The 24859-nt window shown below is 53.3% G+C and overlaps 2 protein-coding genes across 3 annotated transcripts; both read left to right on the top strand.

Annotated features, from left to right (window-relative positions):
• The first annotated feature begins 620 nt into the window (after positions 1-620).
• Positions 621-7567, top strand: DPEP2 (dipeptidase 2). Of its 2 annotated transcripts, XM_063717688.1 has the most exons (11): positions 621-731; positions 1676-1985; positions 2301-2427; positions 2745-2874; positions 2959-3100; positions 3756-3825; positions 3943-4119; positions 4810-4894; positions 5534-5609; positions 6973-7108; positions 7200-7567. In XM_063717688.1, the coding sequence occupies exons 2-11, from the start codon at positions 1717-1719 to the stop codon at positions 7455-7457; spliced, it is 1470 nt and encodes a 489-aa protein (XP_063573758.1). In that variant the 5' UTR covers positions 621-731; positions 1676-1716; the 3' UTR covers positions 7458-7567. The 2 variants fall into 2 exon arrangements, with proteins under 2 accessions (XP_063573758.1, XP_024089517.2); XM_024233749.3 differs by lacking the exon at positions 621-731 and having other exon boundaries at positions 1414-1985.
• Positions 7568-14540: 6973 nt separating this feature from the next.
• On the top strand, positions 14541-19414 carry DPEP3 (dipeptidase 3). Its single transcript, XM_002826563.5, has 10 exons — positions 14541-14966; positions 15287-15413; positions 16442-16571; positions 16660-16801; positions 17061-17130; positions 17239-17415; positions 17721-17805; positions 18302-18377; positions 18849-18984; positions 19076-19414. The coding sequence occupies exons 1-10, from the start codon at positions 14605-14607 to the stop codon at positions 19310-19312; spliced, it is 1542 nt and encodes a 513-aa protein (XP_002826609.1). The 5' UTR covers positions 14541-14604; the 3' UTR covers positions 19313-19414.
• The last annotated feature ends 5445 nt before the right edge of the window (positions 19415-24859 follow it).

Raw genomic sequence — 24859 nt, 5'->3', positions numbered from 1 at the left:
CAACAAAGTGAGACTCTGTCTCAAAACAAACAAACAAAAAAAGGCCCCCTTTCGGCAGCAGTAGACGTGAGAGTTAACCCACCTCGAGCACTTGGCCATCAATCTGCCTTCCTCCTGGACAGCAGGCACTGGGCAACATCAAGTGTGCAGTCCCTAAAATACATCAAAGCTGGGATCACTTCCCCTCCTGGGTAGCTTGGGACCTCCAGTCCCTTTGGAAGAGTTGGCTCATTTTCTTTTTAGGAGGCCTTCTTGAATCTCTAGTCATCATCAGGCTTAGGTCACACTGCCCCTTCACTGATCAGCCCTGCCACGTGGGGGAGGCTCCAAAAATGAAGCGGCTCCAGAGGTGCCAAGGTTCAGAGCAGAGTCTTGAGAGCTCGAGGGGCAGGAAGAGGCAAAGGTCTCTGAGGACGAAGGGGTTTGGCCACAGTCCCGGAAGCTCTCAGGTGGTGGGGCTTCTGTGAGCAGCCACATCCCCTGTGCATGTGTGATTGTGTGCTTGTGTGGTTGGGGGTCCTTCCTGGAGGAGGCACCTAGGTTGAGGGCCCCAGGCCAGAAATGGGGTGGGGCCTGTCGTCAAGGAAGGGACTCAGCCCTGGAGGTTTCTGTGAGAGCTCAAGCCACAGGAGCCACAAGATAAGAGGAGTGTGGCTGCAGAACCCAGGTGGCAGGCCTTTCCTCAGGCCCCTTACTCCTGACCTGGACGAGGCTGGGGCTTCCTCAAGGAGGTAGGACGTATCCTGGCCAGCAGGTCAGCCAGAAGCTCTAGGAGGAAGGTGCTGCGGTCAGGGACTCTGCTGCCCTAGACAAGACTTCATTTCCTTCCACGCAGATGGCTGTGTGGGTTCCTGCTCTGTTGAGTGAATGTTCCCTGGCAGTGGCCAGATGCTTGCTCCGCTCTCATCCCTCCACTGGGGTCCTGGGGAGGTGTGGCAGCTCCTTAGGAAGGAGCTCTTTCCTAAGGCTGATTGGAGAATGTGGGGTCGGGGCGGGGGGCGTAGGAGTGCTCCTGACAGGTCCTAGTAGCTGGGACAGTCCCCAGGGTATAGGCTTGAGGGCCTAAGTTACGGGAGAGAGAAGGTCAGGGCCAGGGGGACCCTTCCTGAATCCAGTCCACAGGGTTAACCCCTCATTTCCAGAGCCTATCTCCTCCCCCACACCCACCCACACAACCCAGCACCAGGAAATCCAGAGCCCAGAGCACTGTGGTCACAGGGACACATGTGGCCCTGGGTGTGGCCGGGACACATTGCAGGCGGTTGGGGACATGACGTGGTCCGCAGATCTCCCACAGCAGGGCAGAGGGTCACTGTTTGGGAGAAGCACCCCAGGCCCTCTCTCTTAGGGAGCCTAGGGGCAGCAGAGGATCCACCTGGGTCGGCCCCCTGGGGACAGTGGGAGGGGTAAAAGGGAGGGTGGAGGGGCCTGAGACAGGCCGCCAGTGGGCGCCCAGGACAGGGATCCTCCCTTCCGGCGGGAGCGCCCTTGGGGATGACGACGGGAGGGCTGGGCGCCCCCTGGTGGCCGCACTGGGCGGTGCCGCCGCTCGCCACACATCCTTCGCGGGACCCTGTGACTTCGTTACCCTCCTCTTGAGGCCACGCCGCCGGGTGGCCTGAATCGAGGGTCGGGACTCCATCGTCGCGCTCTGCCCCTCGCCCGCCCCTCTCAGGCTCTCTGCCACCCCTGCCTGCCTGCCCGGCCCTGCACAACATGCAGCCCTCGGGCCTCGAGGGTGCCGGCACGTTTGGTCGGTGGCCTCTGCTGAGTCTGCTGCTTCTGCTCCTGCTGCTGCTGCTCCAGCCTGTAACCTGCGCCTACACCACGCCAGGCCCCCCCAGAGCCCTCACCACGCTGGGCGCCCCCAGAGCCCACACCATGCCGGGCACCTACGCTCCCTCGACCACACTCAGTAGTCCCAGAACCCAGGGCCTGCGAGAGCAGGCACGGGCCCTGATGCGGGACTTCCCGCTCGTGGACGGGTGCGTAATTGCTGCAAGGGGGCGATGGGAGCTGAGCACACTCCTGGGCAAGGGAGGGTCCCAGAGTATGCAGGGCTGTGGAGGAGCCTCCCTCACACCACCCCTGGATGCCCTCTCTCCCGCCATGCATGAGTACCCTTTCCCCTCTGTCTTCCCCTCTTGGGTGGGCACTCCTAGCCCGGGCCTCAGGGGGGGTCTCAGTATAGTCATGTGACAATGAGGGATGGGGATCCCCAGATGTGTCCTTCCTGAACTGGAGGGCTAAGAGTCCCATCTGTCTGTTCTCCACCTGACCCTGCCTTGACATCCCTCCAGCCACAACGACCTGCCCCTGGTCCTAAGGCAGGTTTACCGGAAAGGGCTACAGGATGTTAACCTGCGCAATTTCAGCTACGGCCAGACCAGCCTGGACAGGCTTAGAGATGGCCTCGTGGGCGCCCAGGTACCACAGGGATACATGAGGTGCCACAGCATGGCTACTGGGGGATGATGGGGAGAGTGGGGACCCCAGAGATCACAAGTTAGTCACATGAGAACTCAGTTACCATAGTGACCCAAAAAGTGTCATGATATGGATGCTAGGGGCTGCAGAGGCTACAGTGAGCCAGCTTGGTGGCCAGAAAGACCCCATGGAAGAAGCAGTACATTACATGTGGCCTCCTGGCCCACTGGGTGCTCTGTCAGCTGTGGAGGCTGTGAGCAGTCCAGGGTCCTCCAAAGCAGCCCCTGTCCAAGCCAAACCCTGGGCCTTCCCCCCAGTTCTGGTCAGCCTATGTGCCATGCCAGACCCAGGACCGGGATGCCCTACGCCTCACCCTGGAGCAGATTGACCTCATACGCCGCATGTGTGCCTCCTATTCTGAGCTGGAACTTGTGACCTCGGCTAAAGGTAGGCAAGTTGATGGGAAGTGTTAGGAACTTGATTGAGCTACTCCAGCCCTCGAAAGTAATCACCTGACCTACCTGCCCCCAGCTCTGAACGACACTCAGAAATTGGCCTGCCTCATCGGTGTGGAGGGTGGCCACTCGCTGGACAATAGCCTCTCCATCTTACGTACCTTCTACATGCTGGGAGTGCGCTACCTGACGCTCACCCACACCTGCAACACACCCTGGTGAGCCTTGTGCAGATGGTGTGGGACCGCTGAGGCAGGGGCAGAGATCTGCCTGAGGTCACTGTGGGCCCAGAACAAGCTTTACCCATGGGATCTGGCACTGACTCTGGAGTGGGGAGGGGAGCTGGGATTCTGGTTTTCAGAATACGACTTGACCCCTGGCCAGACGCGGTGGCTCATGCCTGTAATCCCAAAACTTTGGAAGGCTGAAGCGGACAGATAACTTAAGGCCAGGAGTTCGAGACCAGCCTGGCCAAGATGGTGAAACCCTATCTTGACGAAAAATACAAAAATTAGCCAGATGTGATGGTGCGTGCCTGTAATCCCAGATATTCGGGAGGCTGAGGCATGAGAATCTCTTGAACCCAGGAGGTGCAGGTTGCAGTGAGCTGAGATGGCACCACTGCACCACTGCACTCCTGCCTGGGTGACAGAGCAAGACTCTATCGCAAAAAAAAAAAAAAAGAAAGAAAACGAAAAAAAAGACTGGACCCAGCAGGGCCCTCCTGCTGCCAGGCATGGCCCATTTGCAGGGCCCATTTTGGATCCCTGTTTTTGTTTCAGGGGGTTGCAGGGATGGAGGGTGGGTAGGGCCTCTAGGCTCTTGAGGCCAGGGAACAGCTACCAGTCAGACTGCTTCCTGGCCACCCTGCAGGGCAGAGAGCTCCGCTAAGGGCGTCCACTCCTTCTACAACAACATCAGCGGGCTGACTGACTTTGGTGAGGTGAGGACCCTGGTTCACACTCCACCCCAAACAAATGTGCACACCCCAGCTGTTTCTTACAAATAAATGTATACACATGTGCACCCCTGATACCCTTCTCCCAACATGTCCCTGCAGAAGGTGGTGGCAGAAATGAACCGCCTGGGCATGATGGTAGACTTGTCCCACGTCTCAGATGCTGTGGCACGGCGGGCCCTGGAAGTGTCAAAGGCACCTGTGATCTTCTCCCACTCAGCTGCCCGGGGTGTGTGCAACAGTGCTCGGAATGTTCCTGATGACACCCTGCAGCTTCTGGTGAGAAACTGCCCAGCCCAGGAACCTAAAGCAAGAGGTTCAAACCAGGAGCCCTTTGGCCAGGCACGGTGACTTACACCTGTAATCCCAGCACTTTGGGAGGCTGAGATGGGCTGATCACTTGAGGTCAGGAGTTCAAGACCAGCCTGGCCAACATGGGGAAACCCCGTCTCTACTAAAAATACAAAAATTAGCCGGGTGTGGTGGCATATTCCTGTAATCCCAGCTACTTGGGAGGCTGAGGCAGGAGAATCTCTGGAACCTGGGAGGCGGAAGTTGCAGTGAGCCAAGATCGTGCCACAGCACTCCAGCCTGGGTGACAGAGTGGGACCCTGCCACAGAAAACAAAAACAAAAAAACAGGAGCCTTCGAACCCGAGGCCCTGCTCCCTCCACTTCCTCCAACTTCAGGCTGAACATCTTTTGCCCCACAACCCCACAGTCCACATCCAGGAGTGGGGGGTTCTAGATGGTAAATATGTATATTCCTCTACTCCTCAAAGCAAGTACCAAGACACCTATGCCAGACCAGGGCCTAGACTCCTCCATTCACACAAAACCAGAGAGGTGAAGTTTCCTCTGACTCCTGAAGCCAGAGCTGAACACCCTCTCCAGGGATCCAGAGGGTGGCAGGGCGGGAATGCAGTTTGCTGAGGGGCCAGGCTGAGTGTCCACTTGCCCGCCCCTGCAGAAGAAGAACGGTGGCGTTGTGATGGTGTCTTTGTCCATGGGAGTAATACAGTGCAACCCATCAGCCAATGTGTCCACTGTGGCAGGTAACCCCCTCTCCCGGGCTCTCTGAACAGTTCTGATTTGCACCTGAAGACTTGGGAGGGCCCCAGGACTGTCCCGGTGGTTTCACTGAAAAAAATGCAATGATGGACAGTACATAGCACATTGGTCACACAGAGCTGCAGCCAGAGTCAGTGCTGCGGTCCTGATGGGTATAAGGGAGGAAGCCACACATAGAACCAGAGTGCTAGCTATCTGCGCCTCTGCAGGGGATCCCCAAAGCACCCTTCCTCGGCCTCTGGCCAAGAGACTGGAAGGCCCCTTAGGTCTCTGGGGTCTTTGTCAGTTGTACTCTGTCCCTCTGTCATTTCCCACAACCATAGAAAAGGGTTCCTACCAGGTTCTCAAAGAGATTACAGGCAGGTTTAATCCTAGATGGGAAATGGCCCAGACAGGTGGCTCTGTGGATCCACTCCAAACCTGAAATCCAGGCCAGAACCAGCTGAATCCATTCAGGTCAAACCTCAGGGTTCTCAGGTTGCCAAGCTATGTGGCAGGCCATGAAGGAATTAGCCTGCCTGGCCCACAGGCTGCAAGAAGGAGACTCAGTGCCATCCAGCCCCAGTGGCACCCCCTGCCCTGGAAGCCCTACGCAGCCGACTCTCCACCTGCCCCCTCCCCAGATCACTTTGACCACATCAAGGCAGTCATCGGATCCAAGTTCATCGGGATTGGTGGAGATTATGATGGGGCCGGCAAGTGAGTGCTTCCCTGTGGCTTGTCTTGGGCTAGCTGTACAGCAGTGGGGCCTTCACGGTCACCATAGCCATCATGTGCTTTAGGCCTTGACCACACTCCCGGGATCAGTTCCCTGGGCTCTCCTGTTTGTCTTCATCCCAGTGACCCCACTCTAAGACATTATACTTGGCCAAACCACCAGACAGAGCTCATCTGCCCAGCACTGCATGTACACCCAGGCCCAATAGACCCACTCTCTCTGAGCAGACCATCAGCAAGGTCTGGTGTGAGCTGACCATCTTCTCCACCCTGTGCACAGTGGCTGTGTTTGCAACCACTGTTTTCTGAAGAAGCTCTTTTCCGTCTCCTTTTCCTTCTCCTTCTCTTCCTCCTCCTCCTTCTTCTTCTTTGTCTCCTCCTCCTCCTTCTTTCTTCTTCTCCTTCTCCTTCCTTCCTTTTCTTCTTCTTCTCAGGGTCTTGCTCTGTTGGCCAGGCTGGTGTGCAGTGGCGCAATCTTGGCTCACTGCAGCCTTGACTTTCTGGGCTCAAGCAATCCTGCCATCTCAGCCTGCAAGTAGCTGGGGCTACAGGCATGTGCCACCATGCCCAGATAATTTTATTTTTTGCAGAGATGGGGTCTCATTATGTTGCCCAGGCTGGTCTTGAACTCCTGGACTCAAGTGATTCTCCTGCCTTGGCCTCCTAAAGTGTGGGATTACAGGCCTGAGCCACCTCACTGGGCCTTTTTTTTTTTTTTTTTTTTTTTTGAGACAGAGTCTCACCCTGTCACCCAGCCTGGAGTGCAGTGGCGCGATCTCGGCTCACTGCAACCTTTGCTTCCTGAGTTCAAGCGATTCTCCTGCCTCAGCTTCCCAAGTAGCTGGGATTACAGGTGTGTGCCCTGATGCCCAGCTAATTCATTCATTCTTTCTTTTTCTTTCTCTTTCTTCTCTCTCTCTCTCTCCCTCCTTCTTTCTTTTTTTGTATTTTTAGTAGAGATTGGGTTTCACCATGTTGGCCAGGCTGGTCTCAAACTCCTGACCTCAAGTGATCCGCCCACCTTGGCCTCCCAAAGTGCAGGGATTACAGGCGTGAGCCACTGCACCTGGCCATTTTCTTCTTTTTAATTCTGGTTGGTAGGGGGGATCATTTGCATTCAGTAAAACGCATAGATCTTAATAGTATGATTCAATAAGTTTTGATAAATATTCAAGGAGGTTTTGAGGCATCCTTCTGAAGGATGAAGAGCAGAGGAGGATCACCTACTCTCCAACTCTCCACTTCCCATACCTGACCAGGGCTGGGGTTTCATAGACTCTGGACTGTGGTTCTGAGTCATGATCAGGGAATCAGGTCTGAAACCCACTGGCTGGTGGCCACACAGATTCCCTCAGGGGCTGGAAGACGTGTCCACATACCCGGTCCTGATAGAGGAGTTGCTGAGTCGTGGCTGGAGTGAGGAAGAGCTTCAGGGTGTCCTTCGCAGAAACCTGCTGCGGGTCTTCAGACAAGTGGAAAAGGTACTCTGGGCTGGGCAAGAGAGTAGCCGAGGGGTCTGAACAGGTGTGTCGAGGACAGCTGTGGAAGCTGAGCACCGACTGCCACCTCTAGGTACAGGAAGAAAACAAATGGCAAAGCCCCTTGGAGGACAAGTTCCCAGATAAGCAGCTGAGCAGTTCCTGCCACTCCGACCTCTCACGTCTGCGTCAGAGAGAGAATTTGACTTCAGGCCAGAAACTCACTGAGATTCCCATACACTGGACACCCAAGTTATCAGCCAACTGGTCACTCTCAGAGTCCTCCCCCTACACGGCCCCAGTTCTTGCAGTTGTGGCCACCTTCCCAGTCCTTATTCTGTGGCTCTCATGACCCAGTTAGTCCTGCCAGATGTCACTGTAGCAAGCCACAGACACCCCACAAAGTTCCCCTTGTTGTGCAGGCACAAATATTTCCTGAAAATAAATGTTTTGGACATAGAACCAGACCTGAGTTTCCTTCTCTGCAGTGGGGACTGGTGGCATCGTCTCCCAATGCTGGTGGTTGGTGGGGGATCCTTCATTTCAGCCACCAGTTGTTCAAGGAAAGACTGTTGACAGGAGCCCGAGGTGACCCAGGTGGTTGGGCTCAGCACTGGACGAAAGCTGGTGAATCCGGTGGCAGGAGGTGGACCCTATTCCATGTTCCCTCTGAGTAGCTCATCTCTTTTTATTTATTTACTTTTGAGGCAGAGTCTCACTTTGTCACCCAGGCTGGAGTACAGTGGCACAGTCATAGCTCACTGCAGCTTTGAACTCTTGGGCTCAAATGATCCTTCTGCTTCAGCCTCTCAAGTAGCTGGGACTATAGGCGTGCACCACCATACTCAGCTAATTTATTTTATTTTCACTTTCTGGATTTTTTTTTTTTTTTTTTTTTTTGAGACGGAGTCTCGGCCTGTCACCCAGGCTGGAGTGCAGTGGCAAAATCTCGGCTCACTGCAAGCTCCGCCTCCCGGGTTCAAGCAATTCTCCTGTATCAGCCTCCCGAGCAGCTGGGACTAGAGGCGCCTGCCACCATGCCCAGCTAATTTTTGTATTTTTAGTAGAGATGGGGTTTTACCTTGTTGGTGAGGCTGCTCTCGAACTCCTGACCTCAGGTGATTCACCCGCCTTGGCCTCCCAAAGTGCTGGGGGATTATAGGTGTGAGCCACCGGGCCTGGCTTTTTTTTTTTTTTTTTTTGAGATGGAGTCTCACTCTGTCCAGGCGGGAATGCAGTGGCGTGATCTCGGCTCACTGCAACCTCAGCCTCCCGATTTCAAGCGATTCTCCAGCCTCAGCATCCTGAACAGCTGGGACTACAGGCATGCACCACCATGCCCAGCTAATTTTTCTTTTTTCAGTAGAGAAGGAGTTTCACCATATTGGCCAGGCTGGTCTCGAACTCCTGACCTCATGATCCACCCTCCTCGGCCTCCCAAAGTGTTGGGATTACAGGCATGAGCCACCGCATCCAGCCACCTTTCTTTTTTTCATTACTTCACCTAGAAGGAAGATTTTTTAATTTTTTTATAGAGACAGGGATCTCCCTATGTTGCCCAGGCTGGTCTCGAACTCCTGGACTCAAGCAATCCTCCCACCTCGGCCTCCCAAAGTGCTAGGATTACAGGAGTAAGCCAACTGTGCCCAGATGGAGTAGGGTAACTTTGATTTCCCTAGCCAACCATAAGCAAACATTTTAAACTGTGCTTATGTATTATTTTGATAACATTTAAAAAATTAATTGTAACTTCATGCCCTCTCACATGTCTAATGTAGGAAATAGGGAGTCCTTTGAACCTCTTCCAGTTCTGGGGGCTGCCCATTAAAATAATACTTTTTTTTTTTTTTTCCCTGAGACAGGGTCTCTGTCACTGCTGGAGTGCAGTGGCACAATCATGCCTCACTGCAGCCTCAACCTCCTGGGCTCAAGTGATCCTCCCCACTCTGTTTCCTGAGTAGCTGGGACCATAGGCGCGCACCACCACGTCCAGCTAATTTTTGTATTTTTTGTAGATACGAGGTTTCACCATGTTGCCCAGGCTGGTCTCAAACTGCCAGACTCAAGTGATCCACCCACCTTGCCCTCCCAAAGTGCTGGGATTACAGGCGTGCACCACTATGCCCGGCAAAACAATTTAAAATAATAGGCTGAGAGCGGTGGTTCACATCTGTAATCCCAGCACTTTGGGAGGCCAAGGCGGGCGGATCACAAGGTCAGAAGATCGAGACCATCCTGGCTAGCACGGTGAAACCCCATCTCTACTAAAGACGCAAAAAATTAGCCGGCCATGGTGTCACGCACCTGTGGTCCCAGCTACTTGGGAGACTGGGGCAGGAGAATTGCTTGAACCCAGGAAGCAAAGGTTGCAGTAAGCCGAGATCAGGCCACTGCACTCCAGCCTGGGTGACAGTGAGACTCCGTCTCAAAAAACACAAAACAAAAAAACCCCAAAAACAACAAAACTAAGCTACAATAATAATATAGGAAACAGGTGCATATGCAATGCTTCTGCACTTTTCTTAAACTATTAGCAAAGTTGCCATTCTTCATGTTGTTCCAAGTCACTTAAATAAAGACCTTCAGGGCAGGCCAGGGAGGTTTATGGAAGACCAAAATAAACATGACCTTTCTCTGCCCTTCCTGAGAGAACCAAAGCTAGAAGCAGCTGGGTCACACTTGGCCATTAACCCCCAGGCATGAGGAGGAGCAGATAGCAACCAACAAAGGGAAGTGGTCGCCAGAGGCCAAGGCCCTTCTTGAGGTGCCCAGAAGGGGATGCCCACTTATCAGGAAGCCCAGGTGGAAAAACAAGAGACAGAAACAGATGCAGAGGGAAGATAATTTAGTTTCGGTCTGTGTCATTGGCCTTTCTCAGCAGCATCTGGCCCAGGAGGTTCAGATGCTACTCAAGATTCAGGTTTTTTTGTTTGTTTTGAGATGGAATTTCCTCTTGTTGCCCAGGCTGGCGTGCAATGGCGCGATCTTGGCTCACTGCAACCTCTGCCTCCCAGATTCAAGTGATTCTCCTGCCTCAGCCTCCCGAGTAGCTGGGATTACAGGCACCTGCCACCAGGACCGGCTAATTTTTTTTGTATTTTTAGTAGAGACGGGGTTTCACTATGTTGGCCAGGCTGGTCTCGAACTCCTGACCTCAGGCGATCCACCCAACTTGGCCTCCCAAAGTGCGGGGATTACAGGCGTGAGTCACCACTCCCAGCATTTTTTTGTTTTTTTTTTTTTAATAAAGACAGGGTCTCACTCCCATTGCCCAGGCTGGAGTGCAGTGACATGATCTCAGCTCACTGCAGCCTCAACTTCCTGGCCTCAAGTGATTCTCCTACCTCAGCCTCTGGAGTAGCTGGGACCTCTAGTGCGCACCACCACGCCTGGCTAATATTTTGTATTTTTAGTAAAGACAGGATTTCACCATGTTGCCTAGGTTGGTCTCAAACTCCTGGACTCAAGCAATCTGCCTGCCTTGGCTTCCCAAAGTGCTGGGATTACAGACGTGAGCCACTGCGCTGACCCAGATGCAGCTTTTGTTTTGAGACGGAGTCTCGCTCTGTTTCCCAGGCTGGAGTGCAATGGCGCTATCTTGGCTCACTGCAACCTCCACCTCCAAGGTTCAAGTGATTCTCCTGCCTCAGCCTCTTCAGTAGCTGGGATTACAGGCACACACCACCCTGCCCAGCTAATTTTTGTATTTTTACTAGAGATGGGGTTTCACTGTGTTGGCCAAGCTGGTCTCAAACTCCTAGACTCAAGCAATCTGCCCGCCTCAGCCTCCCAAAGTCTTAGGATTACAGGCATAAGCCACCGCACCCGGCCCCAGATGCAGTTTTGAGATCTATTTCCCCTGCACCAGGATTTTAACAGGAAATGATAAGGAGCTGCTGGAAGCTACCTTGTATTGTCTTTAAGGAGGATTTCTGCCCCAGGTGAAATAATGTGTCAAACCAAGCCCCAACGTGCTCTCAGGACCAAGAGACCTAGCCTGATCTTATCCCACAACTCCATGCCTGAGAGGATCCAGCTGTGCCTCCTCCACAACAGTTGTTGTAATGCCCAAACTAGACCCCTGCTGGGCTGTTAGCCAACCCTGGATCCCCTCTCCACTCCTCCATACCTGATCCAGACCTTTGAAGCAAGGTTCAGCTACTGCTGTGGTGCCTCCACCGACCCCCATGACCCTGCTTAGCCTCACCAACACTACCCATGATTTCCCTTAGCCAGTATCACCATAATACAGAAAAAAATGAGATGCAAACCCATCAGGGTGCAGGCAGTTCTCTTCCCAAGAGGACCACTAATAACATTTGATACGTAGACTCTTCTAGGGTCTTCTTGTGTCCAGAATGGGTGTGTTCTTGGTCTCACTGACTTCAAGAATGAGGCCGTGGACCCTCGCAGTGAGTGTTACAATTCTTAAAGGTGGCGTGTCCAGAATTTGTTCCTTCTGATGTTGGAATCTGTTCAGAGTTTCTTCCTTCTGGTGGGTCCGTGGTCTCCCTGGCTCAGAAGTGAAACTGCAAACCTTCGCGATGAGTGTTACAGGTCTTAAGGCAGCGAGTCTGCAGTTTTTCGTTTCTCCCCGTGGGTTCGTGGCCTCGCTGGTTTCGGGAGTGAAGCTGCAGACCTTAGCAGGGAGTATTACAGCTCATAAAGACAGTATATACCCAAAAAGTGAACAGCAACAAGTCATTGCAAACAACGCAAGAACAAAACACCCACAGTCTGGAAGAAAATCCCAGAAGGTTGTCACTGAACGATCGGGCAGCCTGCTTTTATTGTCTTATGTGCCCCCCCCCCCCCCCCATCCTGCTGATTGGTCCATTTTACAGAGAGTCGATTGGTCTGTTTTACAGAGAGCTGATTGGCCCGTTTTGACAGGGTGCTGATTGGTGCATTTACAATCCCTGAGCTAGACACAAAAGTTCTCCACCTCCCCACTAGATTAGCTAGACACAGAGTGTCGATTGGTGCATTCACAAATGGGGAGCTAGACACAGGGTGCTGATTGGTGTGTTTACAAACCTTGAGCTAGATACAGAGTGCTGATTGGTGTATTTACAATCCCTTAGCTAGACATAAAGGTTCTCCAAGTCCCCACCAGATTAACTAGATACTGAGTGCCAATTGGTGCATTCACAAACCCTGAGCTAGACACAGGGTGCTAATTGGTGTGTTTACAAACCTTGAGCTAGATACAGAGTGCTGACTGGTGTATTTACAATCCCTTAGCTAGACATAAAGATTCTCCAAGTCCCCACCAGACTCAGGAGCCCAGCTGGCTTCACCCAGTGGATCGATCCCGCACCGGGGCTGCCGGTGGAGCTGCCTGCCAGTCCGGCGCTGTGTGCCCGCGCTCCTTAGCCCTTGGGCGGTCGATGGGACTGGGCGCCGTGGAGCAGGGGTTGGCACTTGTCGGGGAGGCTCGGGCCGCACAGGAGCCCACGGCCCGGGGGGAGGCTCAGGCATGGCGGGCTGCAGGTCCCGAGCCCTGCCCCGCAGGGAGGCAACTAAGGCCCAGCGAGAAGTCGAGCACAGCAGCTCGACTTCTTAGCCCAGGTGCTAAGCCCCTCACTGCCCGGGACCGGCTGGCCGCTCCAAGTGCCGGGCCTGCCGAGCCCACGCCCACCCGGAACTCGCGCTGGCCCGCGAGCGCCACGTGCAGCCACGGTTCCCGCCCGCGCCTCTCTCTCCACACCTGCTCGCTAGCTGAGGGAGCCGGCTCCGGCCTTGGCCAGCCCAGAAAGAGGCTCCCACAGTGCAGCGGCGGGCTGAAGGGCTCCTCAAGTGCGGCCAGAGTGGGTGCCAAGGCTGAGGAGGCGCCGAGAGCAGCGAGGGCTGTGAGGGCTGCCAGCAGGCTGTCACCTCTCATTTTTGTGTCTGTATACTAACATACATATAGAAAAAAATATTTGGCAGGTCGCGGTGGCTCACGCCTGTAATCCCAGAACTTTGGGAGGCCAAGACGGGAGGATCACGAGGTCAGGAGATCGAGATCATCCTGGCTAACACGGTGAAACCCGGTCTCTACTAAAAATACAAAAAATTAGCCGGGCGTGGTGGTGGGCGCCTGTAGTCCCAGCTACTCAGGAGGCTGAGGCAGGAGAATGGCATGAACCCGGGACGGGGAGCTTGCAGTGAGCTGAGATGGAGCCACTGTACTCCAGCCTGGGCGACACAGCGAGACTCCGTCTCAAAAAAAAAAAAAAAAAAAAAAAAGACCACGTCTCTAAAAAAGAAATAAGGCCGGACGTGGTGGCTCATGCCTATAATCCTAGCACTTTGGGAGACCTAAGTGGGCAGATCGCTTGAGCTCAGGAGTTCAAGACCAGTCTGGGCAACATGGTAAAACCCTGTCTCTAAAAAAAAATGCAAATATACAAAAATTAGCTGGGCATGGTGGTGCATGACTGTAGTCCCTCCCAGCTACTTAGGGAGCTGAGGCAGGAGGATCACTTTTACCTGGGAGGTCGAGGCTACAGTGAGCTGAGATGGTGCCACTGCACTCCAGTGAGACCCTGTCTCAAAAAAAATTTTTTTTTAATAAAAAATAACAATTAGCCATGCATGGTGGCACTGCACCTATAGTCTCAGCTACTTGGGAGGTGGAGGAAGGAGGATCGCTTGAGCTCAGAAGTTCAAGGCTGCAGCAAACTATGATCACCCCACTGCAACTCCAGCCTGGGTGACAGGTCTCTTGGAGAAGGAAAAAAAGCTAAAATAATGATCCCCAACAAAAATTGTTCTTAAATTTCATTTTCGGGGCCGGGCACGGTGGCTCATGCCTGTAATCCCAGCACTTTGGGAGGTCGAGGCAGGTGGATCACTTGAGGTCAGGAGTTCAAGACCAGCCTGGCCAACATGGTGAAACCCCATCTCTACTGAAAATACAAAAATTAGCTGGGCATGGTGGTGGGCGCCTGTAATCCCAGCTACTCGGGAGGCTGAGGCAGGAAAATGGCTTGAACCTGGGAGGTGGAGGTTGCAGTGAGCGGAGACTGCACCATTGCACTCCAGCCTGGGCAACAAGACCCAAACTCCGTCTCAAAACTGAAATGAGATGAAATGAAATGAAATGAATGAAATACATGAAATGAAATATCTATAGGGAATCTTTTTCTGTCCATCAAACCAGACAGACCGAATTAACTCAGAATTCTGAGTCGCAGCTTAGAATATTTGACCTGCCTAGGAGCTGGGCACAAGCCGACAGCTAACCCCCACGTGGGCCTGGGTAGGAGGTGAGATCAGGAAGATCCCTGGGCCTCTACTAGTTCCCTGCCTGGCCTCCTCCCCCACTCGTCTGGGAGTCTACGGAGCCAGCGCTGGGGGTGGAAGGGCGAGGAGTCCTCGACGCTGCAGCGGCGGTTCCGGCCCATGGGGGCGCTCTCCTACTTGGGGGCGGAAAAGCCGTGGCGCCCCCTTGGGTGGCGCGTCGGTCGCAGAGTCGCGTGACTTCAACCCCCTCTTCGCGAGGCTGGGTCGTCATGGTCCGGACCCCATTGTGGGCCTCTGCCCGTCGCCTGCTCCTCCCAGGCTCCCGCGGCCGACCCCCGCGCAACATGCAGCCCACGGGCCGCGAGGGTTCCCGCGCGCTCAGCCGGCGGTATCTGCGGCGTCTGCTCCTCCTGCTACTGCTGCTGCTGCTGCGGCAGCCCGTAACCCGCGCGGAGACCACGCCGGGCGCCCCCAGAGCCCTCTCCACGCTGGGCTCCCCCAGCCTCTTCACCACACCGGGCGTCCCCAGCGCCCTCACTATCCCAGGCCTCACTACGCCAGGCACCCCCAAAACCCTGGACCTTCGGGGCCGCGCGCAGGCCCTGATGCGGAATTTCCCGCTCGTGGACGGGTATGTAGGTGCAGCGTTTGGGCAACTCTGGGTGAGCACACCCTTGGGCAACAGAGGAGGTTCTGAGCATGCAGGGCTATCAAGGAGGCTTCCTCACACCACCCCTGGATGCCCTCTCTTCTCCATCACCCATGGGTGCCCTTCCCCGCATTACTCCATTCCTGGTGGAACCTAACCCCCTCCCTCCAACCCGACCTCAGGAGGTCTCTATATGGTCTGTGTGAGGAGGTGCCTGGTGGGGTGGAGGAGGGTAGACCCAAGCACCTGATATATCCTGACTGATCTGGAGGCCATGTTTCCATCTGACCTTCACACCCCAGCCACAATGACCTGCCCCAGCTCCTGAGACAGCGTTACAAGAATGTGCTTCAGGATGTTAACCTGCGAAATTTCAGCCACGGTCAGACCAGCCTGGACAGGCTTAGAGACGGCCTCGTGGGTGCCCAGGTACCACAGGGACACACAGGGTGCCACAGCATGGCTGCTGGGGGATGTTGGGGTCGCAGAAACCTGGGTCGGCCAACCTCTGGGTGAGTAAATACAACGGGGCATGCAGTGTACCATCATGTGGCTTCTAAGGAGAGTGGGGCCTTGGAGGCCAAGACAGGCTAGCTGCATGTATGCCCAGGTTCTGTAGAAACACGCAGAAAATGACCAGAAAATCCCTGGTGAGTGTGGGGTCTGCCATAACCACAAAGGACATAGTGGATTGGCCTTGGGGCATTCACATAGCACATGGACTAACCGCAGTTTTTTGCCTGTTTGTTTGTTTGTTTGTTTGCATTTTTGAGACAGTGTCTGCTTCTGTCGCCCAGGCTGGAGTACAGTTGCACGATTTCAGTTCACTGCAACCTCCGCCTCCTGGGTTCAAGCAATTCCCTGTGCCTCAGCCTCCTGAGTAGCTGGGATTACGGGCACTCGCCACCACGCCCTGCTAATTTTTGTAGTTTTAGTAGAGACAGGGTTTTACCATGTTGGCCAGGCTGGTCTCGAACTCCTGACCTCACGTAATCCACCCTCCTCGGCCTCCCACAGTGTGGGGATTACAGGCATGAGCCACTTGGCCTGGCCATAACAGTAATTTATGATATGTCGTGAGTCCATCATTTGACGGCTGGCAGCCAACAGTCATCAAGGAACCAGGCTCGGTGGTTCACATCTGTAATGCCAATACTTTGGGAGGCTGAGGCAGGAGGATCGTTTGAGCCTGGGGGGTCAAGGCTGCAGTGAGCCATGATCACCCCACTGCACTCTAGCCTGGGTGACAGAGCAAGACCCTGTCTCAAATTTTTAAATAAAAATAAAAAATAAAAAATAATTTAAAAAAAAAGTCGTCAAGGTACCATGGAGTCATGTAGTGCCTCACTTGGGGCCACTGACCCAAATGGGTGTTATGGGGTCTGAGGCAGGAGTGGCAGGCCTAGGGGGTTGAAGACCGCCCTGGCCTCATTCTGGACCCCTTGACCTACCCTCAGTTCTGGTCAGCCTCCGCCTCATGCCAGTCCCAGGACCAGACTGCCGTGCGCCTCGCCCTGGAGCAGATTGACCTTATTCGCCGCATGTGTGCCTCCTACTCTGAACTCGAGCTTGTGACTTCAGCTGAAGGTGAGCCAGCAGATGAGAGGTAGTCAGGATGTCACTCTGGAGGTTCTGTTCCTGGGATCTAACCACTTGACTCTCTATCTCCTTCTAGGTCTGAACAGCTCCCAAAAGCTGGCCTGCCTCATTGGCGTGGAGGGTGGTCACTCACTGGACAACAGCCTCTCTGTGCTGCGCAGTTTCTATGTGCTGGGGGTGCGCTACCTGACACTCACCTTCACCTGCAATACACCATGGTGAGCATAGCACCTGGCCAGAATGCTAGATGGCATGGTGTGGAAACTGCCCCATTCCTGGCATGGGTGTGACCAAGCCGTTGAGGATGAAGGGGTCCCCAGAGGGAGGCTGGACACCCAGCAGGTCCCTCACAATCCCAGAAAGCTGCTGGTTCTGCACCTGTTCTGGAAGCGGGATGGATGGATAGAGCCAGGGCCCCCAGGCTCTGATGGCCCAAGGTGTGATCAGCTAAATTGCCCTTCCATGCCTGTCCTGCAGGGCAGAGAGTTCCACCAAGTTCAGACACCACATGTACACCAACGTCAGTGGATTGACAAGCTTTGGTGAGGTGAGGACTCCTGTTTTGTACCCCAACCCACCTGCTCCCTACGGATATGTGTGTACACCTTTGCACCCCAACACCCTCCCCCACAAAAAAACCTAATTGTTTCTGCAGAAAGTAGTAGAAGAGTTGAACCGCCTGGGCATGATGATAGATTTGTCCTATGCATCGGACACCTTGATGAGAAGGGTCCTGGAAGTGTCTCAGGCTCCTGTGATCTTCTCCCACTCAGCTGCCAGAGCTGTGTGCGACAATTTGTTGAATGTTCCCGATGACATCCTGCAGCTTCTGGTGAGTGGCCATCCCAGCTCTCAAACCCAGGGCTAGGCATGTGTTATCCAAAGGTTCTTGACCCTGAGCACAAAGCCACCAGCCCGGGTTTCACAGACCCTTGGACCAAAGGCTGGTTAATCCTCCTCCATCCCTGAAACTCAAGGCCAAGTCATTTCCACCCAGGGACCCACAAACCCAGAGAGGTGAAACCTCTTCCAACCCCTGAAGCCAGGACGGAGCACAGTCCTACGAGGGACCCCACAGCACAGGAGGCATGCTCTCAGGCCAGAAGGGCTGAGACGAGTGTCCCTTTATCCCTCTAGAAGAAGAATGGTGGCATCGTGATGGTGACACTGTCCATGGGGGTGCTGCAGTGCAACCTGCTTGCTAACGTGTCCACTGTGGCAGGTGAGTCCTACCTCAGCTTTGTGCAGTGCTGGCTTGGGCTGTGGCTGCCAGGGCCCTCAGGACGACTCTAGCAGTCTAGTGCACCTGTTGGGCAATGGGCAGAACTCCCAATGACCCAGAGGCAGCAGACACAGCTCTTCAGTGCCACCCAGATCTGGAGCCACAGAGTCGGTGCTGATGTGTTTGATGCCTCCTGGTTTTGCTCCCAATCCTTGAAATTCTCTCATTCCCCACATCTCTGGGCAGGACAGGCTCAGCCCGCACCAGGCTCTCAAGGAACCCAGAGGCAGGGTGGCTCCTGGGCAGGAAAAGTCCCAAAGGGGTGGCTCCAAGGTCCACTCTAGGTCCAGTGACCAGCCTGTAGCCACTTCAGGACTCATGACTGGCCATGAGCTAACTCTGTGGAGCCAACTGCCATAGCCTGGAGTGCTGGGGACAGGGCTGGTGCCAGGGTCTAACTCCAGCCTAGTATTGCCCACCCTCACCTCCACCCTAGATCACTTTGACCACATCAGGGCAGTCATTGGATCTGAGTTCATCGGGATTGGTGGAAATTATGACGGGACTGGCCGGTGAGTGCTTCCCTGAGGTTTCTCTTAGGCTGGGGTGCAGCAGGGAGTCCTTTAGTCTTCATTCCCATCCTGACGTCCTCCCATCCAGGCCTCAGCCACAGGCTCTGGTCTCCTAGCCCACCTGACACTCCCCACTCTCAGGGCCTGTTTCCTAGTTTCTCCCTGTCCCTTCAGTGGCCCAGTGGCCCCACTCCAAGTTGTCATACTTGCTAAATACTCCCCTCCCCAGGCAGGGCTCATCTGTCCAAGATATGCTCCACTCCCAGCCTAGCAGACCTGCTGTGGGCTGACCATCTGCTCAGCAGGTGGCGGCTACAGAAGCCCAGTCCTCCAGGAGCCTCCAAGGTTACATTCACTAGCCTGAAGAATTTGGCCTTCAGTTTCCCCTGTGTGACTAGGGCTGGTGGGCAGCGGGCCCTAACCCAGGATCAGGGCTAAGGTCCCACAGCTGGCTGGTGGGTGGCCACACAGGTTCCCTCAGGGGCTGGAGGACGTGTCCACATACCCAGTCCTGATAGAGGAGTTGCTGAGTCGTAGCTGGAGTGAGGAAGAGCTTCAAGGTGTCCTTCGTGGAAACCTGCTGCGGGTCTTCAGACAAGTGGAAAAGGTAAGCTGGGCTGGTGGACAGGATGGTTCAGTGGTTTGAGAAGGGGAGGGGATTGCTGTGGGAACCTCTGACTGCGGATTTCCTCCCCCAGGTGAGAGAGGAGAGCAGAGCGCAGAGCCCCGTGGAGGCTGAGTTTCCATATGGGCAACTGAGCACATCCTGCCACTCCCACCTCGTGCCTCAGAATGGACATCAGGCTACGCATCTGGAGGTGACCAAGCAGCCAACCAATCGGGTCCCCTGGAGGTCCTCAAATGCCTCCCCATACCTTGTTCCAGGCCTTGTGGCTGCTGCCACCTTCCCAACCTTCACCCAGTGGCTCTGCTGATATAGTCGGTCCCCACAGAGGTCACTGTGGCAAAGCCTCACAAAGCCCCCCCTCCTAGTTCATTCACAAGCATATGCTGAGAATAAACATTTTACACATGGAGCCAGGTGCACGTGTCCTTCCTTCTCCCTAGCGGGAGTGGGGGCAGGTGGCCTCTTGGTCAGTGAGGGGTCTTGTGGTCTAGCCACAGCTGCTCAAGGTGGGTGGTTCCCACTCACCTCCAGCTTTGGCTGTCTCAGCAAGGCCAGAGGTATCTTATGAAATTCTTAAGCTAAAAGCTTGAGCCCACAGAAGTACACAAAAACGTTCAGTTTCAGTCGCTTCGTGGAATGTGACAGTGGGGTACTTCCCAGTTTCTCTCCGAAAGGTTAAATTTTTTTTTTTAGAAGCTGATACTATTTATAGAGTAAATAATAACTCGGCTGGGTGTGGTGGCTCATACCTGTAATCCCAGAACTTTGGGAGGGTGAGGCAGGTAGATCACGAGGTCAGGAGATCGAGACCATTCTGGCTAACATGGTGAAACCCCGTCTCTACTAAAAATACAAAAAATTAGCCGGGCGTGGTGACACATGCCTGTAGTCCCAGCTACTCGGGAGGCTGAGGCAGGAGAATAGCTTGAACTCAGGAGGTAGAGGTTGCAGTGAGCAGAGCTCGCGCCACTGCACTCCAACCTGGGCGAAAGAGCGAGACTTCGTTCTTCTCCGCCCCCCAAAAAAAGAATAACTTGTTTGGAATTATCTGGAGAGTACCTTTGTAAAAGATTTCTCAGATTAGGTCCTCTGATTTTTTTAAAAAACTAATTTTTAAATGGGGGGTACAGAATCACCAAATCTTTAAAAAAAAAATTGAAAAGAAATAAAAGGAAACTCATGGGGTCTGTATGGCTCACTCGAGCGGCCTCTGTCTTTGGCTGCTTTCCTGTGCAGTTGAGCCAGAGCCAGATCTAAGTTCCTTCCATGGGAACTTGGAATTGGGAGAAAGAATGACTCCAGTGCCACCTATGTTATAAACAAGGATCTATATATGTCTGGGTCTATTCTATTTATTTGGACTATTTGTTTATCATATCAATACCATACTGTCTTAATTATGGCAACTTTAAAATAAGTTTTGAGGCCGGGCACAGTGGCTCATGCCTGTAATCCCAGCACTTTGGGAGGCCAAGGCAGGCGGATCACTTCAGGTCAGGAGTTTGAGACCAGCTTGGCCAACTCAGGAGGTTGAGACGCGAGAATTGCTTGAACTTAGGAGGAGAGGTTTCAGTGAACCGAGATCACACCACTGCACTCCAGCTTGGGCAACAGAGTGAAACTGTGTCTCACAAAATATAAAATAAATGGCCAGGCGCAGTGGCTCACACCTGTAATCCCAGCACTTTGGGAGGCCGAGGCGGGTGGATCACGAGGTCAGGAGATTGAGACCATCCTGACTAACATGGTGAAACCACGTCTCTACTAAAAACACAAAAAATTAGCCCAGCGTGGTGGCGAGCGCCTGTAGTCCCAGCTATTCAGGAGGCTGAGGCAGGAGAATTTCCTGAACCTGGGAGGCGGAGCTTGCAGTGAGCCGAGATTGCGCCACTGCATTCAAGCCTGGGCGACAGAGTGAGACTCCGTCTCAAAAATAAATAAAATAAATAGTTTTGAATTGGGCACAGAGCGGCTCATGCCTGAAATCCCAGCACTTTGGGAGACTGAGGCAGGAGGATTGCTTGAACCCAGCATTTCGAGACCAACCTGAGCAATTTAGTGAGACCTCATCTCTGAAAAAAAAAAATCAATTAGCCAAGTGTGGTGGCCCGTGCCTTTGGTCCCAGCTACTTGGGAGGCTGAGGTGGGAGGATCACTTGAGCCTGGGAAGCAGAAGTTGTAGTGAGCTGAGATCCTGCTGCTACACTCCAGCCTGGGCAACAGAGTGAGACCCTGTCTCAAAAAAAAAAAAGCAAAGTAATCTTTCATATATGATGCTGTACTTAGCAGTATCAGTTTATCCTTATAATTTCAGCAATTTGTTTTTATTGAAGTGTAATTCATATACCATAAAATTAACCATTTTATTTATTTATTTATTTATTTATTTGAGACGGAGTCTGGCTCTGTCACCCAGGCTGGAGTGCAGTGGCGCAATCTCAGCTCGCTGCAAACTCCGCCTCCCAGGTTCACACCATTCTCCTGCCTCAGCCTCCTGAGTAGCTGGGACTACAGGCACCTGCCACCACGCCCGGCTAATTTTTTGTATTTTTAGTAGAGACGGGGGTTTCACTGTATTAGCCAGGATGGTCTCAATCTCCTGACCTCGTGATCCGCCCGCCTCAGCCTCCCAAAGCGCTGGGATTACAGGTGTGAGCCACCACGCCTGGCTAAAATTAACCATTTTAAAGTAAGCAACTCAGTAGCTTTAGCACATTCACAATGTTGTGCAGCCACCACTTCTATCTGGTTCCAAAACATTTTCATCTTAACAGGAAACTCTACACCCACCCTATACCCAAGAAGCAGTGAACCCCCTTATGCTTTTTTTTTTTTTGAGATGGAGTCTTGCTCTTGTCACCCAGGCTGGAGTGCAATGGCCAGATCTCAGCTCACTGCAACCTCCACCTCCCAGGTTCAAGTGATTCTCCTGTCTCAGTCTCCCAAGTAGCTGGGATTACAGGCACACGCCACCACACCCAGCTAATTTTTGTATTTTTAGTAGAGATGGGGTTTCACCATGTTGGCCAGGCTGGTCTCAAACTCCTGACCCCAGGTGATCCTCCCCCCTTGGCCTCCCAAAGTGCTGGGATTACAGGCATGAGCCACTCCACCCCGCAGAGACCCTGTCTTTAAAAAAGAAAGAAAGAAAAAGAACAAGCAGAAATGTAAGACCCAGGCATGGTAGTGTGTGCCTGTAGTCCCAGGCACCCACCCTATACCCATTAAGCAGTTAACCACCATATGCTTTTTTCTGTTTTTTGAGATGGAGTTTTGCTCTTGTTGCCCAGGCTGGAGTGCAATGGTGCGATCTTGACTCACTGCAACCTCCGCCTCCTAGGTTCAAGCAATTCTCCTGCCTCAGCCTCCCAAGTAGCTGGGATTACAGGTGCCTGCCATCACGCCCAACTAATTTTTGTATTTTTAGTAGAAACGAGGTTTCACCATGTTGGTCAGGCTGGTCTTGGACTCCTGACCTCAGGCGATCCAACCACCTTGACCTCCCAAAGTGCTAGGATTACAGGCATGAGCCATGGTGCCTGGCCTGCTTTTTTTTTTTTTTTTTTTTTTTTTTTTTGATATGGAGTCCTGCTCTGTCGCCCAGGCTGGAGTACAGTGGCATGATCTCAGCTCACTGCAACCTCCGCCTCCCAGGTTTAAGCAATTCTTGTGCCACAGCCTCCGGAGTAGCTGGGATTACAGACATATGCCACCACACCTGGCTAATTTTTCTTTTTCAGACAGAGTCTCGCTCTGTCTCCCAGGCTGGAATGCAGTGGCCCGATCTTGGCTCACTGCAACCTCCGTCTCCTGGGTTCAAGTGATTATCCTGCCTCAGCCTCCCAGATAGCTGGGACTATAGGCACATGCCACCATGCCAGGCTAATTGTTTTATTTTTATTTATTTATTTTTATTATTATTATTTTGAGATGGAGTCTTGTTCTGTCACCCAGGCTGGAGTGCAGTTGCCCAGGTAACTTGCACTGTTGCCCAGGCTGGAGTGCAGTGGTGCCATCTCAGCTCACTGCAACCTCCACCTCCCGGGTTTAAGCGATTCTCCCACCTGAGCCTCCCGAGTAGCTGGGATTACAGGTGCTTGCCACCACACCCATCTAATTTTTGTATTTTTAGTAGAGATGGGGTTTTATCATGTTGACCAGGCTGATCTCGAACTCCTGACCTCAGGTGATCTGCCTGCCTCGGCCTTCCAAAGTGCTGGGATTACAGGTGGGAGCCACCACGCCTGACTGAATTTTGAATTTTCGATCTAGATATTCTAACAATTTTCCTGATTTATTTTTATTTTTATTTATTTATTTATTTTTTGAGACGGAGTCTCGCTCTGTTGCCCAGGCTGGAGTGCAGTGGTGCCATCTCCGCTCACCACAAGCTCCACCTCCTGGGTACACGCCATTCTCCTGCCTCAGCCTCCCGCGTAGCTGGGACTACAGGCGCCTGCCACCACGCCCAGCTAATTTTTTTATATTTTTAGTAGAGACGGGGTTTCACCGTGTTAGCCAGGACGGTCTCAATCTCCTGACCTCCTGATCCGCCTGCCTCAGCCTTCCAAAGTGCTGGGATTACAGGCGTGAGCCACCGTGCCTGGCCTTTTTTTTTTTTTTTTCTTAATGTCTATGCTCCTCAAATGTCTTTTGAGTTTGGCCTGTGAGGTTATTTTTCCTGTGACGGCTGTGATATTGGAGAAGATGTGTACTGGCTTCAGAGTTCCCCATCGTCCCCTCTGTGTTTGTCATTTGGGCTGTAGTGGCCTATCTCCCTGGCACAACACCCCACCCTACCCCTGAGGCTGCAGCGTGTGCAGTGCCAGGATGGGAGCTATACAGAAACTTTGCAGAGCAAAGAGGTAGACTAAGAGGGCACCTGTTCATTCTTTATTTGAAAAATGTGTTGGGACCGGGAGCAGTGGCTCACGACTGTAATCCTAGCACTTTAGGAGAGGCCAAGGTGGGAGGATCGCTGAGCCCGGGAGTTTGAGACCAGCCTGTGCGGCATAGTGAGACCCTGTCTCTATGAGAAATGAATAAATAAAATTAGCTGGGCATGGTGGCATCTTAGCTACTTGGGAGGCTGAGGGGAGAGGATCATTTGAGGAGTTTGAGGCTGCAGTGAGCTATGATTGCACCACTGCACTCCAGCCCGAAGTGACAGAGCAAGACCCTCTCTCTAAATTAAAACAAACAAACACCTCTAAGATGTTTAAAAAAAAATGTGTTGAGGCCAGCCAGGTTTTGAGGATACCAGAGTGACAAGACCGACAAGGTCCTGCCCTTGCAAAGTCCACAGTATAGATAGAATCTTAATCAGTGATTTCCACCAACCCATTTCTGCCTGCAATGGGAACTATGAAGGAAAAGGCTCAGGGCAGCCCAGTCCAGGTGAAGGGTGGGGTGGGGAGGCAGGGCATGTGTCTGAGAAATCTGGGGGGAGGTGGTGCTCCCCACCAAGACCTCCTGGATCAGGAGGTTTTTTGTTTGTTTGTTTTTGAGATGGAGTCTTGCTCTGTTGCCCAGGCTGGAGTGCAATGGCACCATCTCGGCTCACTGCAACCTCTGCCTCCGTGGTTCAAGTGATTCTCCTGCCTCAGCCTCCTGAGTAGCTGGGATTACAGGCACCTGCCACCACACCCGACTAATTTTTGTATTTTTATTAGAGACGGGGTTTCACCATGCTGGCCAGGCTGGTCTCGAACTCCCAGCCTCAGGCGATCCACCCGCCTTGGCCTCCCAAAGTGCTGGGATTACAGGCGTGAGCCACCAGGCCGGCCTTGGAGGTTTTTTGTTTGTTTGTCTGAGACAGTGTTTCGCTCTTGCTGGAGTGCAATGGCACCATCTC

The sequence above is a fragment of the Pongo abelii genome, chromosome 18, assembly GCF_028885655.2.
Source record: "Pongo abelii isolate AG06213 chromosome 18, NHGRI_mPonAbe1-v2.0_pri, whole genome shotgun sequence".
Taxonomy (NCBI): Eukaryota; Metazoa; Chordata; class Mammalia; order Primates; family Hominidae; genus Pongo; species Pongo abelii.
The sequence above is the reverse complement of the archived record's forward strand: the minus strand, read 5'-3'. Positions and strand labels throughout refer to the sequence as shown.

Excerpts from the sequence above, each read along its gene's own strand:
- DPEP2 (XM_063717688.1), top strand. The coding sequence starts at position 1,717 with ATGCAGCCCTCGGGCCTCGAGGGTGCCGGCACGTTTGGTCGGTGGCCT. Across the intron at positions 2,428-2,744 it reads ATGGCCTCGTGGGCGCCCAG|TTCTGGTCAGCCTATGTGCC; the intron begins GTACCACAGGGA and ends CCTTCCCCCCAG. Across the intron at positions 3,826-3,942 it reads GGCTGACTGACTTTGGTGAG|AAGGTGGTGGCAGAAATGAA; the intron begins GTGAGGACCCTG and ends ATGTCCCTGCAG.
- DPEP3 (XM_002826563.5), top strand. The coding sequence starts at position 14,605 with ATGGTCCGGACCCCATTGTGGGCCTCTGCCCGTCGCCTGCTCCTCCCA. Across the intron at positions 16,802-17,060 it reads TTCACCTGCAATACACCATG|GGCAGAGAGTTCCACCAAGT; the intron begins GTGAGCATAGCA and ends CCTGTCCTGCAG. Across the intron at positions 18,985-19,075 it reads TCTTCAGACAAGTGGAAAAG|GTGAGAGAGGAGAGCAGAGC; the intron begins GTAAGCTGGGCT and ends TTCCTCCCCCAG.